Source organism: Cydia pomonella, chromosome 18 (genome assembly GCF_033807575.1).
Source record: "Cydia pomonella isolate Wapato2018A chromosome 18, ilCydPomo1, whole genome shotgun sequence".
In the NCBI taxonomy this organism is placed as follows: Eukaryota; Metazoa; Arthropoda; class Insecta; order Lepidoptera; family Tortricidae; genus Cydia; species Cydia pomonella.
This window is the reverse complement of record NC_084720.1, coordinates 19,352,338-19,372,137: the sequence shown is the minus strand read 5'-3', so window position 1 is coordinate 19,372,137 and position 19,800 is coordinate 19,352,338. Positions and strand designations below refer to the sequence as shown.

Sequence of the window (19,800 nt, the reverse complement as noted above, 5' to 3'; positions counted from 1 at the left end):
TACTAAAATCCAGCTACCTGCGGAAGCAATGATTTGATTCAAACATTATTTTCTCCAGCATAGTCCGTTTGCAAATAGGTATTTTTTGATCTCGTTCATCATATTGATTGACATCGTTTTTACTCCAGTTTAAAATGTCCCTCTCATAATAATAACAATTTCCAAATGCTTCAATAAACCGCGAGCGGCAATTTTAGTTGACGTACGAAGAGCGCGCTCAGCGGAAAAAAATATGTTTCGGTTCGATGTACATTGCTGCTTTTCTTAGCGCAATACTGCTCTGTGAGTGTTGCCATACTTCAGTTTGCTTTACATTGCTACTGACAGACTTTGCTTGACAGACTATATTAGTGCGATGGCCCGGGCGGAGGGCGTAATCGTTTTAACATTGTTTGGTGGCTCGATTTTGGTCACAGATCTATTATTTTGTTAACTGATACAATTATTTGATTAGGTATTAATATTATTTGTCAGAGATTTAGGACATCAAAGTATTAAAATTGTAATATTTTTTTAACGCCGTCCGATAACACAGTTTGTGGAAGATTAATCCATAATATTTACTTACTAGTGTTTTCAGCCTTCAAAATACTGTTACCATAATACACCGTGCTCTTCTCGTCGCACACCACACGTCGGCAATTCGCAATGGACCGGCACCACGACTGCAGACGTCACGTTTACTAAGTAGATCATATATCAGCCTCATCGGCACCGCTAACGGGAGGATGAGCTCTAAATACTGTCACCATCATACACCGTGCGCCTCGCGCCGCACGCCACACGTCGGCAATCCGCAATGGACCGGCACCGCGACTGCAGACGTCATGTTTACTAAGTAGATCATATATCAGCCTCATCGGCACCGCTAACGGGACGATGAGTTCTTCAGCGAGGTTTGGGAATCTTATGGACTCTGGCTTGTCTTAGGGGTCGGTAAATTTTTGAGAAAAGGTGGAGTAGAAATCACCGGTTTGGTTCTAATATTGAAACGACCTTGACGATCGTCTTGGCGATTGGCGCGCATCTCATGCACGACCTTCATTTCATTTCGCATGCACCAATTAGCTCGAGCGATCTTCAAGGTAGTATCAGAGTAAAAAGAAAACCTTAACAAGTTGTTCTATTATACATAAGTAAAACTAAATTGGGCTCTATAGCCCATTAAACTAAAGCACGACCAGAAATATATGATCTTTGTCAAGAGGGCGCTGTTATTCTCATGTAGAGGGTGACAGTTCAGTTTAGTATGCAAAATTTAGTTCCAATGAAATTCCGCAATATGGCGCATGATCATATATTACTGGTCAAGCTTTAGAACTCTTTTCTATTCTTCGTTTTTTTTAGCATTAGAAAAAAGGTAAGCAATCTTGAAATTCTCTCTTTTTATTGAAAATTATTATAAAATACTTTCAAAAAATGAGTTTCCTTATATTACTTATGAAAACAAAAGAAAGTAAATATTCGTATATGATTTATTTTTCGGATGTATTTATTAGGGTTTACACTGTCCATCTGTCTATATGTATGTCTCATCATCATCATTTTTATTCAATAACAATATTACATTGTGTTTGAAAAATCTTAAATCTAGGCACATGCATACAAAAAATATATTAAAAATAAACATCATAAAAATAAATATTAAAACTAATTCAAATAAATCGCCCGCTCAAATAGATAGCCCAAAAATTAAAAAAAAAACTAAACAGAATAAAACAGATACTTAAGTGGGGCTCCTATACAACAAACGTGATTTGTTTGCCGTTTTTTGTGTAATGGTACGGAACCCTTCGTGCGCAAGTCCGACTTGCACTTGGCCGGTTTTTAATTAAAAAAACACGTCAAGATCGCTTACCGTCTTTCTAATGATAAAAAAAAACGAACCACAGGAATCACAAAGAGCCGTAAATATTATTTTCAATGGTCTTAAGAGGGAAGAATATCTTTTCAAATCTAACGAAATAACGGTAATTTTTCTACGAAATTCCATTTCGGGAGAAAACGTTTTGCGCTAAATAGATCTTAACAAATCACTTTGATTTTGATGTTGATCGCTTCAGCATAATATATTCTAGATTTATAGGTCTAGATTGAAATTTTATTTTATTTTATTCAGCATGTTTTGAAATATAAAATAAAATTTTAAACCTATAAACCTAGTTTTTCATTGAGTCAATAACATACTAAAAATAATGGAGAATGAAAAATATTAAGAAGTGGAAAAACGTTTTCTCTATTTGAATGGACGGTCACGTGCTATATTTCCCTCTTAACTTAAAGTTTAACCCCCTTATTCATAAGAGTCTACTAAAGTTGACAAGCAGCGAATAATTGTTTGTCTCTTTCCATCATACTAATACGTCGGAAAGGAACAAACGATTATTAGCGGCTTGTTTACTTTCGTAGACGTTTATGAATAAGGGGGTTAATTTTTGACTGGCTTAAATAGCCGCATTTGTATCTCCAAAAGACCCCAGAATGCCTAGCCAAGATTGCAATCGTTGATCGAAAATGTCAATCGAAACTTCAATAATGTATGAAAATAGTCACGTGACTTTTCGTCGCCGATGCATGTTTTCGTTTTGTTTAGCGTTTGTCGATGTACGTTTGTTATCTTTGCTAGGCTCCAAAGGGCTTACCGCGAACCACGTTCAATGTGTTGCCTCCCTGTCACACTTACGTACGAATTAAACAAGTGCGATAGAGAGGCAATACATCGAACGTGATTCGCGGTAGGCCTTCTGGTCTTATTCATTTTCTATTTTAGAAAATATAGTAGTCTCTATATTTTACCTATCGTCTTTACAGACCTTATCTTTAAAACTAAAGTTTTTAGAGTGATTATATCCGAACTGAAGTTCTTACAAACTTGTTGGAGGAGCGAGTCTTTTATAGAAACTTGAGCCCGTTCTAGAAAAGGCTCCAAATTGTTGCTACAAATTTTAAGACGCGCTCTCCTTAGTAAGGGCTCCTTACGTACACACTGGGTCAAATACATTTTTGGTATGTAAAATGTATCCAAATCTTTAACCCCAGAAAAGACACTGGTTTTCCCGTCTTGTCTTTGACCCTACTAGCACCTTACAAGCGAGTTGGGCTCCAAAAAGATTCGCAAGGACTTACTCAAGATTCAACAAAATTTTTTTTTTTTCAGATGCAGTCTCATTAAGTAAATATAATTCTTTCAAATTAAGGGTCTATATCACAATGTACTATAAGTAAACTCCTGAATAAGCTACATGCCACTTATCTGACGAATAATTTCATCGTTGGCGTATCACAATCTTCAAATAAACTGCTAAGTTTTGCAGGAAGGCAGGTCTGGCAGTAAATTTCTTTCTTAATTAACTATCCGATAATTTACTTAGACATTGTGAAACAGAGCCAAACGAAGATTGGTATGACTCAAATAATTAAATCTGTTGTTCAACTGTCCGTAAGTCTGGTTAACAACAAGAGACGACCACGAGCTATAATACTACATTCTTAAATAGCGAGCAGCTGTCATAATCAGAGGCAGCTCGTTACAAGCAGCTCGCAGCAAGTTGCTCGCCCGGCAAGTTCGCGATGCAGTATCGTTTGAAAAACTTTCCCTTTGTGCGCAATTATGTGCTACTGGTAATGTATGCTTTAGTTCAACTGCACTTTTGATAACGAAATAGAAATAAAGCAAGTTAGCAACTGGGGGCCGATTTTTGAATTTCGATTTCGTGTAATTCCCTTCAATTTATCTCCCTACTAGGCATTGAAATTCTACTAATATAATTGAAAACGAGTGGTCAATACCACTAGATTTCTAATTTATATTGCTCGTATTTCTAAAATATCAATTCGCCGTTTTCCACAGATTTTCGAGCGACGAATTCGAGCGCTCGAAATTCAATAATCAACCCCCTGAGCGCTAAGGCTTGACGCTTCGAGTGTTCAACCCTGTGATTTTAAGACGGTTAATTTATTTTGGTTTCTTCGGACATCTGAGAGGTCCAGATAATCTGGAAAAGCTCATAATGATTGGACGCATGCCAAGGAAGGAAGGGATGGACATATGGCTTTACGTTGGGCGGACAAAGAACGTCCGAGACAAAAACCACATTTCAAGCTAGCATGCACCGGGTCCAAGATAGAGCGGCTTGGAGAGCACTGGTGAAGAGTGTCCAGAGTCGAAACGTCCCTCAGCCATGAGGATACGACAAGGAAAAATAATTTATTTTACAGATTAACGGTTATTTTTCGGCAATAATCGATTTTATAACCGGTTATATACTTTGACCAGTTCCGTCCAGATAAACCGTCGATGGTGGAGGTAATAAGCATACGGGAGTGATTTCGTGTATTTATAATTAAATAAATTTATAACTTTGTATTTTGTAAAATAATGACTGATAAATTAAAAATGTGCTTAGAAATTTAATATTAAAATAGTATCGGTTTTTACAGTTTTTACCTAGTTTTTAGTCTTTAAGTATTTAAAAAAAGGTAAACAAAATCTACCCTCAAATGGCTCCTTAAGCCAGTTGAGGGTAGAATTAAACATTACATTATCAAATAATGTAGGTTTAAGTTCAGGTCGTTCAGTGACAGATCCAGGCGGTTTTGAATTTGGTTGGTTAACCAATAAATATTAGAACTACCCGAAAATGTACAAATTGTTTGTTTACTTTTATTTAAATACCTAAAGATACAGAGTATAGTTCTAGTGTAAAACATTTCCGCATTAAAAACCCCGATGTATTTTCTGTATGGCCAAAAAGCAATCTTAACTAAGGAAGGAATAAAGAATATAAAAAAAATAAACACTATACACTAGTCTACACAGTATGCAACCAATAAAAAAGTATGATATTCATTTAAAATAGTGATTTATTGCACAATTCCTGTATGTCACACAATGGCATTAAATTACATTTAAATAAATGTTTTAGGCTATTCTAGCTTGTTCTATACTAGTCAGACTAGAAACATTATCACACCGTAAATGTCTTTCGCAGAATAATATTTAAAAAAAAAACCAACACATAAACGGATGAACCGATTTTGACAAAACATCCATCCACTACCGCTAGAAAGCCTGCTTTCATATAAAAAACGCATAAAAATCGGTTCATCCGTTTAAGAGCTAAAGTGCCACAGAGAGACACAAATAGCGGTCAAACTTAACAACCCTCTTTTGGGTCAGGGGTTAAAAAACAACCCTCGAGACAGGTAGAGCTGAAAAGTTCTACTGTCAAAGAAAAATCGTAACTAGAAAATAGTAATTGTATAAAAGCTGTCGTTCTCAATACCACTAGGGGGCTCCACTGTCTCAAAACCTTATTGACTATTTTCCCTTTATACCTACTCGATAGAAATAACAATAACTACATTATAACCAGTGAATTATGACTTGTACCTAAACCATCTATACAACGTGTCGCTACCCTCTGGACATAGATGAATAGGACGTGTTGATTAGGGTATTTCTTAACCTATGTACAAAGTCTCATTCCAAACGACACAGTATTAACGGAGACATTAATGATTTACGATTTAATACTTCGGAACAGCCTGTATATACACGGTAATTAAAGAGTATGTCATGTCAGCAGCGGTGTGGGGAGCATGCGTCAAAAACGGTACGCATACGACGCGTCACTGCGATTCCGTATCGTGACCGTTTTTTAAGCTGCGGTCTGGTCGCACCTTTAACAGTCTTCATGTGACTGCGGTCGGAAAATCGTACCTCTTGATCGCTTGCCATACGGGCGAGATTTGCTTGTATCTTTATCGAATAACCTGACAAGCCGTCCTTATAGCAAGCGACAAACTTGGACGTTGCGGTCAAGTTTTGTGCACAGCACTATTCAATCAATGAAAAATAATAAATATCAACAATCCTGACAAGCGGTACAAAAATCCTGATATATCAAGGGAAATAATTCACACATAAACATATATTCATTTTATACTGCTGTAGGTTTCATTTCAAACGTCTACCTTGGTGTAGTGCCACAGACCAGCCATTGACAGCTTTCGTGGTCATCAAAGGCAGAAAAGACCATAAGTCTATTGAAATCCAAGAAGTTTCCTCCTACACTTGGTGTAGCTGTACGGTCAACGTGGAGAAGATCATCTATAGGTAAAGATCATCTACAAGTTATTTCGTCACTTTTAACTCCTATGTTTGTACGCATACACAACTTGCAGAATGTCAGTAGTTCTTATCCGGTTTCCCATCAATACATTTTTAACATTTTATATGCTGGTCTTTGCAATACATTATATTTTGACTTTACGTTTACAGAAGCGTACGTAGTCCCAGAGACGAGCCGTGGAGAGATGACCGTCGATGACTAAAGATGAGGGGTTGCTGGCGCAGCCGGGTTGAAGTGGAGATTATTGGAACCCATACAGTTTCTTCCAATACATGCTGTAGGTCTGGTTCCAAAGGTCTACAATACTGTAGTCCCAGAGACGAGCCGTGGAGAGATGCCCGTCGATGATTAAAGCTGAGGGGTTGCTGGCGCAGCCGGGTTGAAGTGGAGATTATTGGAACCCATACAGTTTCCTCCTATACTTGCTGTAGGTCTGGTTCCACAGGTCTACAGTAGCATAGTCCCAGAGACGACCTGTGGACAGTTGACCGTCGATAACTAAAGCTGAGGGGTTGCTGGCGCGGCCGGGCTGCCAGCGGAACGGCAGCAGGGGTGATGTCGTTGGTGTTGGGTCACTGGAAAGAAAGAAATAAAATTAATAAATTCCTGTGCACACCGGACTGGTGACTGGTGGATGTAGACGTGCACGTACGCGTTGTAAAATACAGATCCTTATGAGAGACGGCACACTGCTTGAGTGACGTGTGCGTGCATGGCTCCAATATTTTTCTCACGCGCGTATCCATATCAACGCACACGCAGTCGGTGTGTTTGTCTTAAGTAGTGTTTTAATTTTAACGCGCCTTCGTTGTTGTAGTTGTAGATGGCGCTATTTATTTTTCTGCGTAAGCGTGTTTAAGCGTGAACTTTGCTCCCGCTGCGCTAAACAAAGCTACCGCTTTCCGCCTCCGTCGAGCAGAACAATAGTATGCGCACCACGGGAGGAAACGCAGGACATTCCATCCCGCGTGTTTGCCATCCTCGCCTTCGGTTCGGGTAACAATTTTACACGCGGCACGCAATTTCCTACTTTTCCTCCCTTGGGACACAAATAATTAATATACTTTTAGGTTTGTCAAACCGCTTACTGTACTTTTGGGCTATAAAACTTGTCATTTTGCTTCGGTTTATAGCTTTCTGATATATCGTCTCCAAGATTTACCAAACCGCCAAACCAAGGTGTGCCAACGAATTTTGTATGTTTTGCTCGAGGCAAATGAAACATTATGATTCCTAGCAAGTGTTCCTCCTTCCCCACCTGACTCGACATGTTTTGGAAAACCCTTGCCCTGGTTTCGTCAGGATTCGGTTTTTACGATTCAGATAACATAACATGTATCGATTTGATGATGTCGTTAGGCTGTGCATGACCGGGAAGGGAGCACGACCGAGAGAATTCATATATATTTAAAAATAGATATATTTGGGAACAATGTTACACAGATCGACTTAGCCACTAGCCTCAAATTAAGCGAAGTTTGTACTATGGGTACTAGGCGACGATATACTGATGTGTATAGATAAATACATACTAAGTTTTATAGTGTATTCTACAATTTGTATAGTCACAATACATACTTATATACTTAAAAAATACCCATGTCTCAGGAACGAATATCTGTATTCATCACTCAATTACAATAAATGCCCGGCTTCATAGGCAGGGTCACTAACTCAGTACCCACTAGGCCAGACCGGTCGTGATTCATGTTCAGACACAGATATAGTAGGGTACAGATGTTAAGTCAGTAGGGTAGATAACAAAAAAACCGTTTGTAATTAAAGAGCTAATCATTTATTTATTTATTTATTTATTAAATCTTTATTTCACATAAGAAAACACACTGTACAATAGGCGAAATTAATGCCGTAAGGCATTCTCTACTAACTCAGTACCCACTAGGCCAGACCGGTCGTGATTCATGTTCAGACACAGATATAGTAGGGTACAGATGTTAAGTCAGTAGGGTAGATAACAAAAAAAACCGTTTGTAATTAAAGAGCTAATCATTTATTTATTTATTTATTTATTTATTTATTAAATCTTTATTTCACATAAGAAAACACACTGTACAATAGGCGAAATTAATGCCGTAAGGCATTCTCTACCAGACAATTAGTGCTTGAAAATGAAAACCTAGGATCTTCAGAACATGTCGGCCGAGTGACTAAAATTACGTGAATATTACTACTAATTATTCGGTTTAAATAATTAGTTTGGTGTAAGTATGTAAGGAATGTATCTCTATTAAACAATTGAAAATTTTATTATTATGCTGCTAAATCAAACAAATTATCCGCCAAGCGTTCAAGTATGTTGTCATTACTTAATGATGGTGCAATGCTAGTTTATTTAAATTGCTTCATTGCACCAATTTCTGCGGCCCCGTTTTTACTCTGACCGTAATACACGTTTATTTTCCATATACATTCCTAATTCTTATTTTGCTCTATTTTTTCGCTGTAAACTTTTCATACTTCTGAAAATGTGAAGACGTATATTTTGATATGATAATGGTCCACGCTTAATTTAAAGAAATAAACCGTATTAACACAAACCGACTCTGCTTTTTCCTATTCTCTAAAGTTCAAAAGAGTAGCTACCGTTCAAAAGAGTAGTGCCATTTTGGCGAAATGCTGCTGTAACCGCCAGAGGACACCCTGGAGTCAGCTCTCAGCGATAACTCAGTTTAATATTTATTTACGGAGCCTGCTGGTTCGGAAATCCAATTCCTCCCACGGTGGGACGTAGTTGGAGCGTCAAACAAACACCACTTAATTAAATTCTTATTTATTTAGCACTAGCACACACTTAGTCTAGACCTTAGGCACCAAACTTAAGCACTAAAACACTAACACTATAGGCACTTTCACTATAACGTTATTCTAGTACTTACTAAGGTAAAATAACTAAGCGGTCCACGTAACTAGCACTAAAACCACTATTACCACTAATACTGATCACAACTTTAGGGCACTTTCACTTTTTCCTCACTTTTCCTTTTTATTTTCCGATCGCTTGAACTGAACTGAACTGACTGTACTAACTCACTGTCCGCAGGCCGTATCTCGCCTGCTTATATAGGGCGAATACGAGGTCTCGAAAGTAACTCCAGATAATTCGAGAACGGCCTCGTTACGTGGACTTCTCTTTCTTGTGCTATCTCTTTCTCGCATTGGGCGTAGAACTTTCCCCGTATTTAACCACCTTTTCGGGTTTATCTCGGGAACCCTGAGGTTTTCAGTGATGAACCGTACCTTTTTAGAAAGCATTTACGAAGATCTACCCTATTATACTAGTTTCAGCTGAAAATATTCATAAATATAATAATTATCTCTATCGATAGTTCAACTCCATACAAAAATAACTTTAAGTCTTAATATCTCGATAATTCTAGGCCCAATGCTTACAATGCTTGTGTCTACGGATAGCTAACCCTATTTTCTATCTATACAGGTCATTACGATCCCTGGGGAAAGCCTAACTTGGGAGAAATCAGGTGAAATTGGGTCGCCTCGGCCCGAACATATAAATACCGCGCACCGAGGTCCGCGCCGCTCAGTACGCTTCCGGCTTCCGCAGCGATCGCACCGGCCGCTCACCCGCGGTGATGACGTCACGTAACAAGCTGACACAAAACGCTATTTTCATAGCGACTACAATTTTATCCTGTTTCTAGTCAATCATACAAAGTGTGCTTGTGTCAACTTATTTCTATCCTATAGCTAGGCACCCTATAGCTATTTTATCTAGTTTTACGCGTTAGGTAATTCTTTCCGGCCCGGGTCTGTACCGTCCGAGCATTCGTCTCGGCAGGGGCCCATGCTGTCCGTAACAGTCTGCCCCCGCTGACGCTCCTGCGACTGCTCCTGTTGCAACGGTAGGACAGCCAACTTTGTGACGGGCCTCCGGAACACGCCTCCTCGGGTTTGAACGTCAGCCGATCGTATTCCACCATCCGGTCCTGGGTACACCTGGGTGACGATGCCGCGTGGCCACACATTGCGCGGCAGGTTTCCGTCCACTTGATGACCTGATCTGGTGTCAGACGATGCTCCTCTCGGATGGTCTGCTGTAGCCTTGACCCGATGAGCGCCGACTGAAGTTCCATGCGTGGTATGCTGAGTTGCCTCGTTGGCCCAACCTTACTTTTTGCCGTGATTAGGCTCACTTGGGCCTCCCCGCCATTTGAGGCTACCCGCCAGTACGCCACGCATGCGTATGCTTTGGTGCTGGCGTCCACGAACACATGTAGTTCCCTTCTCGCCACTGCCCCCGTTGAAAGATAGCATCTTGGTATCCTGAGCTTCGCGACGCTATCCAGAGCTCGCAGCCAGGCCTCAAAGTCACGCTTATCCTCTTCTGGCAGTGGAGAGTCCCAGTCCAGCTTTTTGGCCCACAGATTTTGCAGCTGAACTTTTGCTGTTATAGTATAGTGGCTTAACAGCCCCAGCGGGTCATATACTGACATCACGGCCGATAACATTTGCCTCTTCGTAGGCGTCTGTATCATTTCCTTCACTTCGGCCGGTACCCTTATCATTGTTGTGTTGAAACCCAACTGGTCGGTTTCAGGGTTCCAGTACATCCCGAGGATCTTATTTTCCTTGCCTTTGCCGAGCTGTGCCGGTGTACTTGCGTGTAACTCCGTCGGGATCTGCTGGAGTAGCTTCACACTGTTTGAAGTCCACCCTCGCAACTGGAACCCTCCCTTGGCGTGAGACGACGCAACTTGCGTAGCACGATGTAAGAGTTCCTTCTCATCCGGGTAGCTGGCTACGTAATCGTCCATGTAATGATTACGTGTGATGTCTTCCACAGCATCCGGGAACTCATCAGCGTTGTCCATAGCGTTTCTATTTCTGATGCTATGGGCCAGGAATGGTGAGCTTGCTGCACCAAAAAGCATGCTCGTCATTTTGTAAAATTGCGGATTCCCTGTCCGGCGGTCCCCTCTCCAAATGAACATTTGTGACGGTTGATCCTCGGCCCTTATTTTTACTTGGAGGAACATTTCCTGTAGATCCGCCACAACTGCAAATTGCCCTTCGCGGAACCGAAAGAGAATCCCTATAATTGACTGTAATAGATCCGGTCCTTCCAAAAGAAAATCGTTTAGGCATTTCCCTTGAACGCGACACGCAGCGTCGAAGACTAGCCTTATCTTGCCCGGTTTGTTCGGATTAGTTACCGCAAAATGCGGCAATACCCACGCTATCTTGCTATCTGGCGGCTCCTGCAGTATCCTTGCGGATCCACCTTTGTAACGTTTTTTATTCCCAGCGAATCTATGTTGAAATAATCTCGTAGCATGGAGTCTAGGTTCTCATCCCTCTCGCGGCAGTGCAGCATCAGGTGTTCCTCGCCCTCCTTGGGAATAACCAGCCGTGGTTTTCCCCCGAAGATCACCCAGCCAAGCCCAGTTAGCACTGCCGCTGGCTCGTCCAGACCCCTGACGATTGCTTCCTGTGGTAGTAGCACAGGCCATTGGTCGATGCCGATAAGCAGTTTAGGTATAGCCTCTTCATAGCACGCAGTTGGTATATTTTTGAAGTGCTCCAGCTCCATGATTTTCTTACTCATCCGTTGCGTACGTAGGCCTATACGTCGTACCGTCGTGAAGACGAGATCGTATGCGGTTTCCAAGCCCTTTCCGCGTACGCGCACCTTCACCTGTCTGCTTATTTCAGGCTCCGCTTCCATATTGCTTACGCCTGCGAGACATAGCGGCGTGGCAGGTCCCGTAGCTCCTACGGTGTCCGCTACGTCTGTCTGAATCAGGCTTATAGTGCACCCGTCGTCCAACATAGCGTAGGTGTCCACCTTCCCCTTAGGACCCTCTACGGTGACGGGAACCATTTTGAGGAACACCGTGGTTGTGTTATTCACATACTCCGTAGTGTTCGTAACAGTGTCCGGCTCTTGTGCTATAACCGCCGGCGTATGTCCGGACCCTAGGCTGGCGGTGGGCTGCGAAGAGGGCGCGGCCGCGCGGGACACTGGTGGCGGCCGGCGTTCACGCGTCACTTCCTGCGCCTTTCCCTCGTGCAGCAACTTATGATGCCTAAAAGTGCATCCGTCGATTCCACAAGGTTTGTCATGGCACTTAGTCTTTCTATGCTTGCTGTTTAGGCATCTGAAGCATATTGTGTTACTCCTGGCCCAGTCCCATCTAGCTCCTATGTCCATGGCCAAGATCCGCTTGCACTCCGGGGTTCTGTGGCCACCGCCGCAACATAGGCAGGGTACACGCCGCGCCTCGGCGTTACCCGTCGTATATGCCTGCTCGGCGTGGTACTGCGCCTGCTGTGGACGTCTACTTCCCTGGACTCGTTGGCTCGTCGTTGATGGGCGGGCAGTTTCCTTCGCTGCCGTTTCCCTCCTCTTCATATTGCTTGTAGGTAGCCGAGCGTGTGAGAACTCTAACTCGGCGTCGCTTTCCTCGATGAGAAAATCCGCCATGAGCATAAGCTCACATTTACCATTCTTTATATTTTCTCGGGCATATGCACACCATCTGCTTCGTAAGTGGGGACTCAGACGATCGGTTATTTCTCTTACCAACAAAGGATTGTTACTGTAATTTTTACTATCCAGTTCACACAAGGTGCTTACTATGTTGACGACTTTTGTAGCAAAGTTATTTAAATCTATGGCGCTAGGACCCACAGGCGGCAGACGTTTAAGCTCTTCTAGCGCTTTATCGACTAAAAGGTCAATCCTTCCAAAGTTCTTTTTCAACAATTTCATTATTAAATCTGGCTGTGTCGACGTTGATAATAGATGTTGCACGCATTGGCGTGCATCCCCACGTAAACAATTTCGAAGCCTTGCCATGTTTTCGAATGCACTAAAATTGTAGCGTCGAGTTGACTCGCTGTAGGCATTATAAAATAATAACCACTCGTTCGGGTTGCCCGAGAAAGGTGGCAGCTCGTAGCATTGTTTTGGCGGCGTTGTGCGTACGGCGTCCCTTAATTGGTCGGCGAGCCTATTAAATGCAGTAGCCGCGTCACTCGGCGGCGGCTCTACCGACGACCTTAGTTTGGTATGAGGAGTGAACGGCGTTGACGCCAAGTAATCCCTTTGTGGTTCAGTTCGTGACTCCATGTACTCGTTGCGTGGTCCCGACGGCCCCATCTCTGGCTCTAAGGGCGACGGCGCACGGTACTCGTATTGTGATCGTCGCGGCGGCTCTACCGGTGACGGCGCCCGATATTCATTGCGCGGTCTGCGCGGCGGCGATCTATCCCCTATCCGTGGCTGGCGCGGCGGCAATCGGTACTCAGCTCGCGGCCCGCGCGGCGGCGATCGGGCGCGCTCGGCCCGTGTCGGCACGGGTAGCGTCTCTACGCGAACGCGAGGCGGGTCGTCGTGGGGGCGATGCGGCGTCTCGACGATCTCTCCAATGTCATTAAGCCACTCGCTGACTCGGCTCTCGGGTTCGGCTCGTACTCGTCGCTTGGGACTACTCCCGCGTGATGATGCCACGGAGGTGTCCGAAAGTGACCCATATTCGTTAACCACGACGTTAAGACGGTGCTTATATTCTATGTCAAGCATCTCGCGTTCCAGAGCGAGCTCCCTGAGCTTCAATTCCAGTTTCTTTTTTTCTTTTATATATTGAAGCTCTTTTATTTTGCTTGAACATAGACTGCTGATGTGTGAACCCCTTGATGATGCAGATTTGACCGACGACTCTTCATTCCGTGCGTTTTTCTTAGGCGAGGATGCTGGAGGTAGGGGTGTGGTGCGCGGAGGTTCTTGCCTCTCCTCCGCCGCCCTACTCTCCCCCTCGGAAATGGGCGACATTCTCCTTGACTGCGCGCTCAATTGTTCGCGCTCGGCGCGGCGTCGCTCAATCCGCCGTTGATTAAACCGCTCGATCACAGACGGTGAACGCGGAGGCCCCTTGTGGACAGTTATCTTCACGGCCTTTGTCAGTGGTACCTCGGCCTTAGCCTTCCCTAGTACCGGCGGCGAAGATTTGGAACCCGCCTCTGCTTCCTCGTCGATGGCCTTTGACCCGGTGCCCTCGACGTCCTCGCGGTGTTCCCCCCTAGATGGAGGGCTAGCCGTCGACTCCCTTCCGGTAGCCGTCGTTAACGGCCTCCCGGTGCGCTGGCTAGATCCTCCCGACGTGTCCGTTGCCCGCTCCGCGACCTCTGATACGCGACCCGTGGTATCCGTGGAGGTCGTACGTTCCCGCTCGTTCCTGGTGCGGTCCGACTGCGATCTTGTTGTAACTCCCATTTTCGAGTTACTTCCCGACATTATTAACACTTCACAACACAGTTCACTGCACGGTTCGTCAGTCACACACAATATTCACACAACACAGTTTCCACTGTTCAGTATTAGTCCAATAAGAATCTAATTAGACACTCACTGTACTCACTGAAAGTTACTAGGTCCCACTGAATTTCAGGATCCGGTTCGAAGGACCAAAACTGTAACCGCCAGAGGACACCCTGGAGTCAGCTCTCAGCGATAACTCAGTTTAATATTTATTTACGGAGCCTGCTGGTTCGGAAATCCAATTCCTCCCACGGTGGGACGTAGTTGGAGCGTCAAACAAACACCACTTAATTAGATTCCTATTTATTTAGCACTAGCACACACTTAGTCTAGACCTTAGGCACCAAACTTAAGCACTAAACACTAACACTATAGGCACTTTCACTATAACGTTATTCTAGTACTTACTAAGGTAAAATAACTAAGCGGTCCACGTAACTAGCACTAAAACCACTATTACCACTAATACTGATCACAACTTTAGGGCACTTTCACTTTTTCCTCACTTTTCCTTTTTGTTTTCCGATCGCTTCAACTGAACTGAACTGACTGTACTAACTCACTCTCCGCAGGCCGTATCTCGCCTGCTTATATAGGGCGAATACGAGGTCTCGAAAGTAACTCCAGATAATTCGAGAACGGCCTCGTTACGTGGACTTCTCTTTCTTGTGCTATCTCTTTCTCGCATTGGGCGTAGAACTTTCCCCGTATTTAACCACCTTTTCGGGTTTATCTCGGGAACCCTGAGGTTTTCAGTGATGAACCGTACCTTTTTAGAAAGCATTTACGAAGATCTACCCTATTATACTAGTTTCAGCTGAAAATATTCATAAATATAATAATTATCTCTATCGATAGTTCAACTCCATACAAAAATAACTTTAAGTCTTAATATCTCGATAATTCTAGGCCCAATGCTTACAATGCTTGTGTCTACGGATAGCTAACCCTATTTTCTATCTATACAGGTCATTACGATCCCTGGGGAAAGCCTAACTTGGGAGAAATCAGGTGAAATTGGGTCGCCTCGGCCCGAACATATAAATACCGCGCACCGAGGTCCGCGCCGCTCAGTACGCTTCCGGCTTCCGCAGCGATCGCACCGGCCGCTCACCCGCGGTGATGACGTCACGTAACAAGCTGACACAAAACGCTATTTTCATAGCGACTACAATTTTATCCTGTTTCTAGTCAATCGACCGATAAGTCAATCATACAAAGTGTGCTTGTGTCAACTTATTTCTATCCTATAGCTAGGCACCCTATAGCTATTTTATCTAGTTTTACGCGTTAGGTAATTCTTTCCGGCCCGGGTCTGTACCGTCCGAGCATTCGTCTCGGCAGGGGCCCATGCTGTCCGTAACAGCTGCAAAATCAAAAAGAAAAGCTAAGCTAATTAAGGCTTTAAGTAAATGATTTTATCGATCATCATTGGTCTTTGCATCTACTGCAAAAGTCATGAAATATACTCGTGTTTAATTCAGATTTCTTGCAAACAAAATGAACTCTCTAGTTCTCGCTTTCTGGCACAACCGCGACACGATCAAATTTATGTGCTGTTTTGTTCTGTTTTACACGAGCTATAAATTTATGGAAATTGTATGAGAGACGTGCCTCGCGGACAAATGAGCGCCACCTAGCGAAGTATTAAACGACTTGGTACGCGTGTGGTGCATCTAGTCGTTTATTCAGGAAAATAGTTGAGAAGATACGATTGACATAGTTTCTGGAATTGATTCGCCTAGCATGATGGCATTTTCGTAGGTAGTTTTGTATCGCATTGTTGTCAACCAGCTAATTTTGAAGAGTAGGTATGACGTAGGTTTACTATTAATTTAATTAACAGGAAACAAATTAAGTAAAAAACTAAAAACAGAATCAGTAATATTTACGATATTGCGTTCTTGACACATTGGTTAGTTAATTGACGTGGAATTTAAGTGTTCTTTTGTTATTAATAATAAAGGTATGCGTCACAATAGAGAAATAAGAAGAATATATAAATCATTTTTCATTTTCATTTTCAATAGAGTGCTCACTCCATACATCAGTTTTGGTACCAAAATGATTATTATATTCGTAGTCGACATCTAGCATCGAGTAGCGGAACTCTCAGTACTGCTACTCGACAATAGATATCGCGGCAAACAAAAAGTCTAATGCTCAACGATTTTCAGCTAATATTATAACCAGAGTAAATGTAGGAGTTGACAATAGACTTTTTGTTTGCCGCGATATCTATTGTCGAGTAGCAGTACTGAGAGTTCCGTTACTCGATGCTAGATGTCGACTGCGTATATAATAAGCATTTTGGTACCAAAACTGATATATGGCGTCAGCACTCTATTACTTCTTACTTCTCTATGGCGTCACATACCTACCTGAGTTTTTTTCCTAATTTTAATCCCTGCAAAAAATACGAAACCTAAAGATGACTTATCAAATTATTTTGTGAAATATTGTTGCATTGTCTGTACGGTTTCATCCTAAAGATGCCTGAAGCCCGCTTTGGCACCCAACCCCCAAAAATTGAGGAGAGCGATTGGTTACTGACACTTTCGGCTTTAATTTGAATTGTAAAATAAATAAATATTATAAGACACCCTTATACAAATTTACTAAGCCCCACAGTATGCTCAAGAAGGTTTCTATTGTGGGCATTCAGACAATATTTTTGCTCATCGCACAAATCAATGCCCTCACCGGGATTCGAACCTAGAACCATTGGCTTCATAGGCAGTGTCACTACCGCCTACGCCAGACCGGTCGTCAAAAATCTATAAAGAATAATCTATAGGTAGTGTAACTCACCCATATTTGGCGAAATTGGTCCAAAGAGTGACCATGCGCTTAATCATGCGCCGTTCTAGCTGATGCGGGAACGGGATAGAATGAGGCTTGAACAAGTAGAAGAGCTCATCGGCATGAGACGCCCCTCCCGTCGCCCCGTACCCCACGATGATCTTGGCCATGTTCCTGTACCCTCCGTACTTGAACAGATAGAAGTATATCGGCTTATCTGTCGTCTTCGCGTATAAGTCCGACTCGATTACTGATGGAAACTTGAAGTGCAAATCTGAGTACAAATCCACCATGTTAAGGATCAGTTCGTCTTTTTCTGGAGGAAAGTAATGATTTTTTATTATATCTACTGTGCTGTTCCTATCCAACTCTGTAGGAAACTCTAAATCTAGATGTAAATTTTCTTTGGGATCAATTGATTTCAGACTATTTCCGTAATCTTTAGCTACAAAGTATATCCCTTCGTTGTCGTTAAAGCCTATTATCATAGGCACTTTGGTGTAGTTTCCAGATTCGATTATACTTGTTGGGTATTCAGTGACTATAGCTTCGACTCCTGGCAGATTTTTCTCAATGCAAGGTACGAAGAGCGTGTCAGACGAAACGTAGTTTTGATTTTCAACAGCTTTAACATTTATTAGTTCGTTTACGGTTTTGTTTCTTAAAATATCGTATATTTCGTAAGGATCTTTGGTATTATATCCGAATTCTTTGACTAGAGCGCTAGCTGTCCTTATAGGATCATGCTGCAAAGCCCAGGGTGCAAGTGTAGACCCACTCTGAAGTATAACTCTATGGAAGAGTCCTCTAGCGGCTTGTGAAAGCACTAAAAACGACGAAGAAACAGCGCCAGCGCTTTCTCCAAACAGCGTCACGCTATCCGGATTTCCTCCGAACGCTTCTATATTATCTTTGATCCATCTCAACGCAGCCACCTGGTCTTTGAGTCCAGCATTTCCCGGCGCATCCTCGGTTCCTAAACATAAGAAACCTTCAACGTTTAATCTATAGTTGATGCCAACAAACACAACTCCGTGTTCGACGAAGTAATCAGCTCCATAGAGAAAGGCGGAGCCAGTTCCCTCAAAGAAGCATCCTCCATGTATATAGACCATGACTGGGAGGAGTTTTCCTCTGGTCCTGGTGGGGGTGTAGACGTTGAGCTTGAGGCAGTCGGGGTTGCCGATGATGACGGCGCCCATGATGGTCTGCGGGCAGCGCGTGTTGGTGTTCACGGCTTCGAACACGCCGTCCCAGGCTGGCGGGGGCAGCGGAGCCTGGAAGGGGGAAATATAACAGTTATATGATGTAATGCCTACAAGACCTTTTTCATAAACCTAGACCTTTACAATAAATACAATACAATACAGGGTGTCCAGGGGTAGATTCGGAAGTCAGAATGAATATTATTTGGAAATCAGAATTTCAAATTCAAATAATTTACCGTACAGTCGACGATAAAAGCTTGTATCAAAACTAAAGTTTATTTTACGAAAAAAAAAAAACATATATTAACACTAATCAGCCTGTTGTTCTCAATGTGTAAATTACAACGGTGCGTTTCTCCAGAAAGTTCCTGCCTCGCTCAGCTAAAATGTAGAATGAACTGTCGCCCGCGGTATTTTCGGATCGATACGACCTTCAAGAAAAGACTCCCATCTTAAATAGCGGCAACGTACTTGCAAACCCTCTGGTGTTGCAATTGTTTACCATTAGGCGATTCATTTGCGCGTTTGCCTCCTATTTAATAAAAAAATAAGACTCCCCTATACTTTCCTGGCTCGTTATCTGTCTCAAAATAAGTGGTAGATTTCCACGACATAATGCCTTATCGTATTGTGTTTTGATTAAACTAAACATGACCTTGTTCAAATGATAAATGGTATAATATGTGATACCTACTTACATAACGCGAACATGATTATATTGATTATATCATTACTGGTGACATGCTAAATGATAAACTAAGTCTCTTTTACTAAAAGACACCTAGTAGTGGTAAGTAGTGTAGAAATCTAGACCCTTGCTAATACGGTGATACCCTTGGCCGCCCTTGTCGTCACGAAGTTTTGAAATTCCCGAGGCTCCGTCGATTCAGGAACGAGAAAATATTTTTTACCTGCCTGATTTTGCAACCGGCCAAATATACACACTCGAACATGTACTAAGTACCTATAGGTATGTTTAGTATGTTCTAAACTGTAATTTGATTAAAGTGTGACCCTTAACCGCATCAGAACTATTTTTTTCGGCATGTTGCCGAAGAAAAGTAAAATTCCCGATATTACTTCATAGGGCCACATTGAATAAAATCGTACATTGTGTCCCATGGAATTGCAATATATATCTTCCAGAACCAAAAATATGAACCCTTTAACCGACAAGGCCGTGTACCCAACATGCACATCGATTACGCTCCGTAGCAATCGAAATATAACTGTCACTGTCGCACTAATATACTTGTTCCCCCTCCATCCTCTACAAAATATTATACTGACTCTTTCACTTTTCGAGCTGTTCGGCTGTGGAACAGCCTGCCCTTAGATATTAGGTGTGCGAAAACTC

The 19,800-nt window shown here is 42.6% G+C and overlaps 1 protein-coding gene across 1 annotated transcript in view; it reads right to left on the bottom strand.

Annotated features, from left to right (window-relative positions):
- The window catches only part of LOC133527921 (uncharacterized), a 56,629-nt gene that overhangs the window by 20,576 nt on the left and 16,253 nt on the right, over nucleotides 1-19,800 (bottom strand). The window contains exons 3-4 of the mRNA XM_061865117.1: nucleotides 17,245-18,512; nucleotides 6,528-6,709 (exon numbers count right to left, since the gene is read on the bottom strand). Coding sequence (XP_061721101.1) covers nucleotides 6,528-6,709; nucleotides 17,245-18,512 — 1,450 coding nt within the window. The remainder of the gene's footprint in view (nucleotides 1-6,527; nucleotides 6,710-17,244; nucleotides 18,513-19,800) is intronic.